General features: G+C 44.3%; 1 protein-coding gene across 3 annotated transcripts in view; it reads right to left on the bottom strand.

Moving 5' to 3' along the window:
• The window catches only part of LOC135216368 (cobalamin trafficking protein CblD-like), a 154,570-nt gene that overhangs the window by 8,304 nt on the left and 133,905 nt on the right, over window positions 1–12,361 (bottom strand). For 2 of the 3 annotated variants that reach the window (XM_064251620.1, XM_064251621.1), the window contains exon 7: window positions 6,063–6,282. The exons of the other annotated variant lie outside the window; for it this stretch is intronic. In XM_064251620.1, coding sequence (XP_064107690.1) covers window positions 6,063–6,282 — 220 coding nt within the window. The remainder of the gene's footprint in view (window positions 1–6,062; window positions 6,283–12,361) is intronic. 3 annotated transcript variants of the gene reach the window in all.

Below are 12,361 nucleotides of genomic sequence, written 5' to 3' on the forward strand. Positions count from 1 at the left end.
AGGCTTAGAGGCAGGACCTATGAAGTCAGCTACCTTAGCAGGTAAGGAACCTAGAGTAAAGTAATAATTTTATTTATTTGTACTCTAATAATGTTGCTGTCTTTGACCCACCTCCAAATGTGTAAATCAGCTATATATATACCTGCCAGGTAAGTGTCATACATTAAAATGAAGTTTTTATGATAAAGTTTAATGTATACTTACCTGGCAGGTATATATAATTTAATGCCCACCCTCCTCCCCTCAGGAGACAGGGTTCAGAGAAAATCTGGCTAAGTGGGAATGGTTCCTGGCGCTAGCGCCACGGTAACAGGGTGGTGGTTGACTGAACTACTAATAGGTTACTAGCGTTTGCCGCGAGATTTGAAATTTCTGCCAGGTGGAACAGAGAATATAGCTATATATATACCTGCCAGGTAAGTATACATTAAAATTTGTTTTATCATAAAAACTTCATGTTTGTTTGCATGGTGTTTTTATGTTGCATGGAACCAGTGGTTATTCAGCAACGGGACCAACAGCTTTACGTGACTTCCGAACCACGTCGAGAGTGAACTTCTATCTCAAACTTATTGTACAGGAAGCTGAAGATACAAAGAAAGGGTGCCACCCCTACTACCCATCACGCAAGTGTACCCACAAGGGGCATTGGGCCAAGACACAGAGGTCCCCCACCAGACAGATCCAGTGCTGCCACTGCAATAGACAAGGACATAAGTGCTGCAGGAAGAAGACTACAGCACCCTCTCCAAACAAGAACCCCAGCTGTCATCAAATTGGGACACCCTCTCTTCTATCAAGACACTGCAAAACACAATCTCAATTTCCCTATCATACTGTGAAATCACATCCAGGATTCAGATGTTGCCAGACCCAAGTATGACATCTCTTATGGGCCCTCTGCATTTTGACCTGCACATATCTAGGAGTGCACTACAATCCCACCAGTTAACCTGATGTCCACCGCAGATGGCTCTATAATGACGACTGCCTTTGGATCATTCACAGCCCCACTCCCCTTGGCGAAAGATCCTTCTCAGAGTATCAAAGTTTATCAAAGTTCATGAAGGCATCTGAATGCCTGTCATACATTGCCACTGAAAAGAGTTGGCCATTATTTTGCCAGTTTCCTCAACCTATTCTGGATTTTACCCATGTCTATAGGTGTTTGGAGCTGCCTCTTCATGCCACCATGTCGCTTGCCAATGCTATAAACTTTTCAATGAGTTCAACAACTGAAGAAAGCAACCCCCCCCCCCCCAAAAGAGAATCCATCATAAAGAAGGTGCCTGCCAAGTAAAATGCCCCGCCCATCCATGTCTAGCATCTGCAACATTGATCAGTTCTTCACCATGCAGATGCCCTGTATGAGTACTGGCAAATGCAACTGGAAGAGAAGGATAAAAAGTTGACCACATTAATTACACCCTAATATCAATTCCAGCATTGCCGAGGTCCAACAGGATTTTCAGCAACAGGAATGCTTACTGCCTTTGAGGACCCAGGGCTCTGCAAGGTGTCAACAGCAGGATGTGCTGCAAGTTTAGAAACACACATAACAGACAAGTTTGTGGTCAACACCTTCAGAGTTACCTTTTGCAGATTTCAGATCTCCAAAGACTGCTTTTCAGTGGACCCCAACAAACTAGCAGCAATCAAGGACTATACTGGTGAACTTGACAGATCTTCATTCATTCATGGGATTAGTGAACCACTTGGGCAACTTGATGCCTTAGATAGATAATGCAGCTCATCGTCTCCGATCACTTATGAGCCCTGAGTCCATTTGTATGAACTGCAGATCAGTACGGAGCATCATCAAGTAAAGACTGCCCTGACTGGCCCACCAGGTTTTGCCTACAGATCAATGCTTCTCAACTCAAAAGGACTAGGATATGCCCTTCTACTGGACCACGGCAATGGAAGACTTTAGTTGTGTGGCTCGTTTCTTCACAGACGCTGGGACAGGTATGCCACTGTCAAGTTTGAGATGTCAGCCATAACCTGGGCTACATCTAAATGCAGACTGTACCTGATAACCCTCCAACATTGTACGTTGGGGACAGACCATAGCCAACTGGTGCCAATTCTCACCTATTACACTGGACGAGGTCAAGAATCCCTGTTTGCAACATCTCGAGAAGAGCTCACCATGTCTGTTCGCAGCCATATCTTAACGCCTGTCGCATTCCACCTGTCAGCCAACTCACATCACGGGATGAAACTGTGTTGAGGCTGCACCATACATCAGGACCATTGCCACCACTCATGAAGAAAACAACACACTGCTTGATGCCAACAGGATCATTCAAGATCTTCCTGCATAAGTGAGAGAGGTCTTGTCGTACATCCATCTTCGAGACCAAGTGCTCTCAGGATTTCCTACCCAGTCGTTACAATTTGTACAGTTCATTGCTCCCATTCTGGAAACTATGTGACTATCTCTCAGTCTATGCTGAACTACTTTAGGGTGGAAGGAGGAATGTAGTTCCTGCCATACACTATCACAACTCCACGACAGTAGCAGAGTAATAGAAGCTGCAAAACAACAGACTGTTTAATGGTCAACCCTTGACATCACAAGTATTATCCAAGCTAGTGAGCCTTGCCCGGTTTTACATCTGTGCCTCCGGACCTGCAGATATTTCAGGGAGGTCTGTGTCCCACTTTGCCTCAAGACATCAATGACTTGAGGGATTTCATGGAGTGATGGGGAGTACATCTCGTTACTTCACCACATTACCAACAGTCAAGTGACCATTCCAATGCCACTGCAAGCTGTGAAGTATCTTGTACTGAAGATAGCACCCTCCTGCTACATAGACTGTGAAGACTTTGATCAGGCCTCAGTTACAGAACACCCAATTTGCTCCTGTGCGCATGCTCATCCTCAGTCTTTCTTGCAGGAATGGCTTATAAAGCCGAGGGCTGCGAGTGCCCTGCTGCCACCTGAGCTGAACAAGGGCAGAGGTGGTACAATCAACATGTGCATTCCCTACCCAGGCTAAGCGGACGAGTCTACTGGAGGAACTGGTGCTTTCTGTACCAGTACCAACCCCTTTGGTCCCAACCCTCTACCTCACAACCCTGTGGACCTAAACATGGACACAAAAAAGTCCTCAGACAGCCCCACATATATCCCAAGTTTTCCAGATAAAGAACCCACTCAAGATGGGACTATGAGTGTGAAGGGGGAGGGAGGTGCAGACACACTAATTTATTTATAACATTTATTTGTTATTGTATAACATTCTAGCTGCCAATTTGTATATTGATAGGTTGCAACAGTTTTCTTTCCTCACATTTAAGTTGGTAAGTAGCATGGTAACTGAACACATTCCAATCCAATGCCCAGCAATACACTGCTTTTCTCCAAGTTTGGTTGCTCACACACATTGTTTAACCTTGCCTAATAAAGAACCTACATTTTAGACTAGTTTGTTTCACATCCCATCCCAACCAACAGGATCAGGGGGGGCTTGCATCTCCCCCAGAATACCACAAACCAACTGAGACCATGCAACATGATCAAAAGTCACAATTCTTTCCTTATGAAAAGGTCCATAAACATGTGTGGGTAGGTGAGAAGTCAAAGTAACCTCCCTGAGATTATTATTACACTAATGAGAGAGCAAACACCCATTCTGAAATGTTGCTCCAGCTTGCACTATAATTCCTTCTGCTCCCTCTGTTGCTCTGGTTCCCATCTAGAACCAGAAGAACCTCTTGCCAGAGAAAGCATAAGGGATCCAGCAAGTTTGCCATCCAAATGGAGCTCAGACCTTGAGCCTGCTACCCCTCTGCACCTATACACAGTTAAGCCTCCAGCATGCTGTGAAATGCATACACAAGCAAACAAGAAGTAGAAGAGATCAAAGGAAAGCTCTCCCTTGGGCAAGAGTGTCCAGTCTGTACATGACCTGGAATGGTATTTACAGTGGTCCTTCCGTATTCGCAGGGGATGCGTACCAGACCCCCCCCCCTCCCGTGAATAGTTAGAACCTGCGAATAGTTGGAACTCCTATAAAAATGCATAAAACCTCCTATTTTGTTAGTTAGAACTTGAGAAAACCCCACTAAAAATGTTTATACCTGGTTTTTTTAAGTTTTATCACAAAAAGTGCATATTATGATGAAATTGATAAAAAAAAAAAAAAAAAACAGGAATTTGTGGATATTTCTCATAGAAAAATACCGCAAATATGCGAATTTTCCGCGAATAATGCGGGGGAAACATTCCAGAGAGAAATCCGCAAATGTGTGAGTTGGCAAATCCGGAGAACACGAATACGGGGGTCCACTGTATGTACTTTGAGTATGCAGGGCATGCCAGTTCCCCTCTACTTGCACCACCAAAGGTGAGCACAAAGAAGAACATGTCTTATTGCTCAACCAACCACAGCACCAGAGGACAAGGGAGAAACAGGAACTACAAAGCAGCAATATGCAATTCTGCAGCAGGCTCAGCCTTCCCCTTAACTGCCAGGAAGTCAAGAAATGCAGCCCATGACAGACTATATACTGTACTGGGAATGTTAAAAATAAGCTAGGTTTTGAGCACTAAATCTATTTCCTGAATAGAGGCAGTCCCCTGGTTATCAGTGGCCTTGGTTACGTTGATCCAGTTTTATGGCGCTTGTCTAGCGCCAAAAATAAATGTGGTGATTTCTGGTTACCAGTGCCAATAAATACCTAACAGAGGTGCCATTAACTAGTTATCAGAGCTGAAAATCAGCTGAGAATTTCTGATTTTCAGTTATCAACGATTTTCGCTTATCATCAAGCTATCAGAACATAACCCATCGATAACTGGGGACTGCCTGTACTAGCTTCCTTGTCTACAGACAAGATGCTTGAAGGGTCTGGCAGTACCACTAAACACTAACTTCTGATGAAACTGCTGAACACTTCTTTTCTTTTTGAGATTTTTTTTTTTTTGTATGGTGTTTTTACGTTGCATGAAACCATTGGTTATTCAGCAACAGGACCAACGACTTTACGTGACTTCCAAACCACATGGAGTTTTTTTTTTTTTTGAGATGACAAGGAAGTACTTTTACCATACAAGGATGATGAGCAATCCTTACCCCTATAATTAGAAAATTAATGACCTCACCTACAGTAGAAACATGAAACAACCACAAGGTCATCCACAGCCCCTACACCATAACATATACTAACCATTTTGAGAAATGAATTATACTTCCCATTTAGAGGAATAAAACACCAAAGGACATACGCAAGGCATAAAAAGCATAAAAAATTGCAAATGATCAAGGACAACACCTTACTTGTCCAAAACCAATCAGCAGACAGGGAAGAAAGATAGCACATCTGATGTGAACTCACAGTCTGGTGGCTGAAGAAAAAAGTGAGTGGTGAGGATATGGCTTAGTTAGGGATACTTCCTCTCAAATACCTTGTTAACAAGCTTCAATGATTCTTAAAATAAAATGAGGTTTTATATATACTTACCAACTGTATATATATAAAAAAATATTTTATTGTACTAATTAGTGAAATAATAATTGGATCATTAAACCATGCCATCAAATCATTGATGCTAAAACTGTATATGCATCTGAACAATTACACTATCACTTCTAGTCTACAGGATTCTTTTTAAGTAGCCTTACATAAAAATAAACTCGTCAAGTTAGGTCTACAAGTTTTGTACCCATTAATCATTTAACTTTTTTTTTTCTCTCTAAAATGACACTACTTTTCAGCTGTTAGGACACCTAATTTACAGACAAAATTACGTTTAAGTTACTGACATAGAGCAAAATAATAATAATAATAATACAGATTTCTAAAGTATTGCACAAAAATTACCTTAAAAATCTTGAGAACAAGAAATGCTATCATTTCATCACTTATTAGGCAATTGTAACCGAGATAAAATGAATTAATTCTAAATGTGAGCGTTAGGCTACCAGAGTGTGTGTAAATTTACTGATAATCCATATAAAAAGCAAGACTAACAGGAGCAATGAGCAATTTCACCTAAAATATATTAAATTTAAACTATAAGCTACGTGGACAAAGTACAGCATACATACCAACAAAAACATGTGTGCCCCAAAGTCTATGAGAAATTACTTTACAACAGCCAAGATCTTCAATACGGAAACCCATGTGACGGTATCGCTCATCAGTTTCAAATAGAGTGGCATTGGTGTAAGGACCATGAAAAGGTCTACCAGAACTTGGGTCAATAAAATCTGCCCAGTATCCTTCATTCTTCAACTTTAAACATATTTCATCAGCAGCCTGAATAAACTGGAAAAGAAAACACTGGTCAGTAATTTCAATTCTAAGTGAAACCTCCCTCATCTGTCATTGCACTCGCAAATTGCTAGCATTATACTCAGGCCTTCCAAACACCAAGGACTTCTGCTTTGTACTTTTTGGTCTGTTAGCAAAATTCCTTTTACTAATATATGATTTTGATAATATGGTAACCTAAATAGCAAATAAAAAAGGCAGGTTTATATTAGTTTGTTTGTTTATATGGTGTTTTTATGTTGCATGGAACCAGTGGTTATTCAGCAACAGGACCAACAGCTTTACATGACTTCCGAACCACACTGAGAGAGAACTTCTATCACCAGAAATACATATCTCTAACTCCTCAATGGAATGCCCAAGAATCAAACTCACGGCCACCGAGGTGGCACACCAACACCATACCGATCACGCCACTGAGAAGCTCTTTATGTTTTATGACTTCAGCATAGTATGGATATCAGATTCTGGTTACAAGGTGGATTATATTTGACATCCAGCACATAGACCTTGATCAAAAGCCATAAGTAAATAATTTTCATAAAATTTATTTTTAGTATTAGCCCTGCAACCTAAGGAATGCTGCAAAATACTGGTACAGTGGTATCTCGAGAACGAAATTAATCCGTTCCGAGGCGGACTTCATATCAAGAGCTTTTCGTATCTTGGACCGCATTTTACATGTAAAATGACTAATCCGTTCCAAGCCCTACAAAACCACCCCAGTAAATTTCATAATAAAGCTAAATTGACCTATAAACAATGAAATACTACAACATTTTGGACCATTCAATACCTAACTTAATATGTACTGCTAATATACCTGTAAATAAAGTGTATTAGTGTACATGGTATACAAGAAATATGTTATTGTTAGTATACAATAAGGTTTTGTACATACTTACCTGGCAGATATATACTTAGCTTTACGTCTCTGACGTCACGACAGAATTCAAAACTCGCGGCACACGCGACAGGTAGGTCAGGTGATCTACCTTACCCGCCGCTGGGTGGCGGCTGTAAGAACCAATCTCCCTTTCCAGCCAGAATTTTTCTCTTCCACCTGTCTCCTGAGGGGAGGCTGGGAGGGCCATCAATCGTATATATCTGCCAGGTAAGTACGTACAAAACCTTATTGTATACTAACAATAACATTTTTGTACATGAACTTTCCTGTCAGATATATACTTAGCTGTGACACCCTTGGTGGAGGGAAAGAGACAGCAATATAAACATGGAAAAAAGGGGGGAAACAACACTTGTTGTAGGATGTAAAATACAACCTTGGTTCTTACCTGTTTAGGCAGAAGACTTCGTAGTTACTGTCTATGAGTCTGCGTTGCCTGAAGAGCTTCAGCGAGGGCGTGACCTACAGCTGACAGACTCTTTGGGTCTATCAAAGGGATTTGGTATCCGCTTACTTGATAGAATCCGAGCAGGATCTTGTCAAAGGGGATTCGCCCTCTTATATGACAGAACCTAACCACTATCATTGCAAGGAGCTCAAACATAAACCGATCACCTAACCAATCTAATCATTGTTAGACATACGAAATGAAAGACATGCCTACCCGCATGCTCTTTCAAACAACCAAAAAACTTACAACCTAAACAAGGGGGAAAAAATATACTACAAAGGATATGTCTCAGCTCCCTGCCCCAGCACCGAATCCGCCGATACATACGGGCCTAACGCGAAGCACTTTTCATACGTAATTTTGACGTCTCTCAGATAGTGGTTTGCGAAGACTGAGTTGCAACGCCAGAATGTTGCCTTCATAATATTACTCATCCCTATGTTTTTATTGAAAGTTAATGAAGTGGCAATAGCTCTTACCTCATGAGCTTTGACCTTCAGAAGCTTGAATTGACTTTCATCACATTTCGCATGTGCTTCTTTCACCAGGCTTCTGATGAAGAAAGAAAGCGCATTCTTCGAAAGAGCCCTCCTTGGATCTCTTACAGAGCACCAAAGGTTGACATCATTGCCCTTAAGTTTCTTTTTCTCTGAAGATAAAACTTTAAACTTCGTACTGGGCAAAGTGACCTCTCTGCTTCCTCGCCTACTAAGGCAGACAAACCTCGGACTTCAAAACTCCTAGCCCAAGGATTTGAGGGGTTCTCGTTCTTAGCCAAGAACGAAGGCAGGAATGCACAGATAGCTGCATCTCCTCTGAACCCCACTTTCCCTTCTATTGCATGGAGTTCACTAATCCTCTTTGCGGAAGCCAATGCCATGAGAAAAAGTGTCTTCCTCGTGAGGTCTCTAAAAGAGGCAGACTGAGGCGGTTCGAACTTAGGGGACCTAAGGAAGCGTAGCACTACATCCAGATTCCAACTCGGAATCTCTGGCGAAACCTTTTTGGATGTTTCAAAAGATCTTATTAGATCATGAAGGTCCTTGTCTTCTGAAATGTTTAAGTCTCTGTGCCTAAACACTGCAGCCAGCATGCTACGATAACCTTTAATGGTTGATACCGCCAGTCCACTTTTCTCCCTAAGGAAAAGTAAGAAGTCTGCTATTTGGGTTACAGAGGTACTGGAAGAGGAAAAGTGATGGTTCCTACACCACCGTCAAAAGACGTCCCACTTCGATTGGTAGACTCTAAGGGTAGAAGGCCTTCTTGCTGCTGCGATAGCCGTTGCAACTCTTGCAGAAAACCCTCTCGTTCTGACCAAACTTTTGACAGTCTGAAGCCAGTCAGACCGAGAGCGGGGAGGTTTCTGTGATACCTGTCGAAGTGGGGTTATCTGAGCAGATCGATCCTCTGTAGTATTGTTCTCGGAAAATCTACTAACCATTCCAGTACCTCTGTGAACCATACTTGTGCGGGCCAGAACGGGGCTACCAGCGTCATCCTTGCTGCCTCCGATTCTGCAAACTTCTTGAGAGTTTCTCCCCGTATCTTGAAGGGAGGAAAAGCATACATGTCTAGGCCCTTCCAATCTAGGAGAAAAGCATCTACTGACACTGCCCTCGGGTCCGATATCGGAGAGCAGTAGTTGCCTATCCTCGCATTCTTGGCTGTGGGGAAGAGGTCTATGTGAGGCCTGCCCCAAAGACTCCACAGGTCCTGGCAAACATCCTCGTGAAGAGTCCACTCAGCAGGCAGGACTTGATCTTTCCTGCTTAGGAGGTCTGCTCTGACGTTCTTTTCTCCCTGTACGAACCTGGTAAGGAGACAAATCTTCCTTTCCTCTGCCCACAGCAGAAGTTCTTTTGCTGTCTCGTACAGGGAGAAGGAGTGAGTCCCCCCTTGTTTCCTGATGTATGCTAGGGCCGTGGTGTTGTCCGAGTTGATCTGAACTGCCGAAGCTAGGACGTAGGGCTCGAATGCTTTCAAAGCTAGCCAAACAGCCATCAGCTCTTTCTTGTTGATGTGCCAGGTCACCTGTTCTTTCTTCCAGGTGCCTGACACTTCTCTTGAGCCGAGCGTTGCTCCCCAACCTGTTTCCGACGCGTCGGAATACAACACTTGGTTGGGGTTCGGAATGTGAAGGGACATCCCTTCTGCAAACCTGAGAGGGTTCGCCCACCAAGAGAGGTCCTTCTTGATTTCTCTTGAAATCTTGAAGGAGAACTCTAGGTTTTGCGAACGACACCTCCAGTTTCGATGTAGAAAGAACTGGAGAGGTCTGAGGTGCAACCTTCCTAGAGAAAGGAATTGCTCCAACGAGGGAGAGTGTCCCCACCCCAACAAACTCATCCACTCCCTCGCTGTGCATACGTCTTTCTCTAGGAAGGCTTTGACTTTCTCTGACCCTCGGGCTATCCTTTCTGGAGAAGGAAAAGCCCGAAAATCCAGAGAAACCATCCGAATCCCCAGATAGATACGATCTTGACTGGGGATTAACTGAGACTTTTGAAAGTTCACCAAAGTCCAGAGAACTCGCCATGAAAAGGGTCTTTTGTAGGTCCTCCAAACATCTTTTCTGTGACTTGGCTCTGATCAGCCAGTCGTCCACGTAAATAAAGGGGACACCCTGACTCCCTCCAAATGTAGCCATCTTGCTACATTTTTCATTAGTCCTGTGAAGACCTGAGGGGCTGTTGAAAGGCCGAAACACAAGGCCCTGAATTGGAATATCCTTCCTCCCATCATGAACCTGAGGTATTTCCTTGAAGAAGGATGGATCGGCACATGGAAGTAAGCGTCCTGAAGATCTAGGGACACCATCCAATCCCCTGGACGAAGAGCCGCCAACACTGAGGATGTCATCTCCATGGCGAACTTCCTCTTTTCTACAAAGAAATTCAGGGCGCTTACATCCAGAACCGGTCTCCATCCTCCTGAGGCTTTTGGAACTAGAAACAGGCGGTTGTAAAAGCCCGCTGAGCATGGGTCGTTCACTAGCTCTATAGCCTCTTTCTCTAACATTTGTTCTACTGCCTGCGTTAGAGCGTGGCTCATGATGGGATCCCTGTACCTGGCCACCAACTCCCTCGGAGTCGTCGTCAAAGGTGGTCTTTCTGTAAAGGGAATCAGATATCCTTTTCGGATAATCGAGAGGGACCAGTTGTCCGCTCCTCTCTTTGCCTAGGCTTCTGCGAATCTTAGAAGCCTGGCACCTACTGATGTCTGGAGGACTACTTTCCTACTTCTTAGCTCTAGATGAGCGCGAGAAGGATCTTCCTCTTTTGAAGGGTCTATTACCTCTTGAGGAAGAGGCTCTAGAAGGAGGGCCCCCTCGAAAGGGCTCCTGTCTAGCTGGAGTCTCCTTCTTAGTCTTCGTCTGGAAGGAGGTCCTAGGTTTCCGGGCAGACTGAGCGAGCATGTCTTGAGTCGCCTTCGCAGAGATAGCTCCTGAGATGTCCTGGATTATCTTCTTTGGGAAGAGAAGCGGCGAGAGTTGCGAATAGAGAAGCGAGGCTCTTTGAGCATGCGAGACAGACTTTGTAAGAAAAGAGCAGAAGACTGATCTTTTCTTAAGAACCCCTGCTCCAAACAGGGAGGCTACTTCGCTCGATCCATCTCTAACTGCCTTATCCATGCACGTCAGTACACAGTTGAGATCCTCGGGCGAAATGGAATCCGGGTTCTGAGTCTTTTTAGCCAAGACCCCTAAAGACCAGTCAAGGAAGTTGAAGACTTCCAAGACTCTGAACATTCCCTTCAACAGGTGGTCGAGCTCGTTCATAGCCCAGGTAGTCTTAGCTGACAAGAGAGCCGAGCGTCGTGCGGCATCCACCAGTGAAGAGAAGTCCGCGTCTGCAGATGACAGTAGACCCAGGCCTAGGGGTTCTCCAGACTCATACCAAAAGCCTAGTCTGCCACTAAGCTTGGAAGGGGGGAAAGAAAACACAGTCTTCCCTTTCTCCTCCTTAGAAAGAAGCCAATCACCAAAACCTCTCAAAGCCTTCTTCATCGAGATGGTTGGCTTCATCCTCACACAGGAGGAAACCTTCGTCTTCTTAGAAGTCGAGAATAACGAGAGAGGAGGAGGAGCGACGGGAGTAAGAGCGTCTCCAAACTCTTGAAGAAGGAGGTCTGTCAGGATCTTGTAGGACGAGACCGAAGAATCCTTAACTAAGTCCTCTTCTGAAGGTTCCACTTCATCCACCGACGAACCTTCGGCTTCTTTACGAGAGCAGCTGGACTTCTCTAAAGAAGTGCGTCTATCTAGTGAGTGTCTGGCAGCCGTCTGGCGCCTATAAGGGGAAGCCAAAGCTTCGGGAGAGCTCCTATCGAATGCGTCCTTCCTACTCCGATGAGTGAGTCCTCTGTGATCCTGAAGTCTGCTCCTAGATACACGGGAGTCCAAAGGGGAGCGCCTGCTAGGAGAGGAGAGCCTACTATGCTCACGGCGCCTAACAGAATCCATGCGCCTGTCAAAAGGAGAGCGGCTGCCTGGCGAACTGCGCCTAAAATGAGGAGAACGCCTACTAGGCTCTTGGCGCCTACCTACAGGAGAGCGAATCCCTGGAGAAGATCGCCTACTCGGAGACAGGCGTCTACCATGATCCACAAACTTAGATCGAGACGCGTGGGTCTCTGCAAAAGGTAGTCTCTCAGCCGAGACATTTCTTTCAGGCTCTTTACGCCTGACCTGAACAGAGCGGCTAACAGGAGAA

The sequence above is a fragment of the Macrobrachium nipponense genome, chromosome 6 (genome assembly GCF_015104395.2).
Source record: "Macrobrachium nipponense isolate FS-2020 chromosome 6, ASM1510439v2, whole genome shotgun sequence".
NCBI lineage: Eukaryota > Metazoa > Arthropoda > Malacostraca > Decapoda > Palaemonidae > Macrobrachium > Macrobrachium nipponense.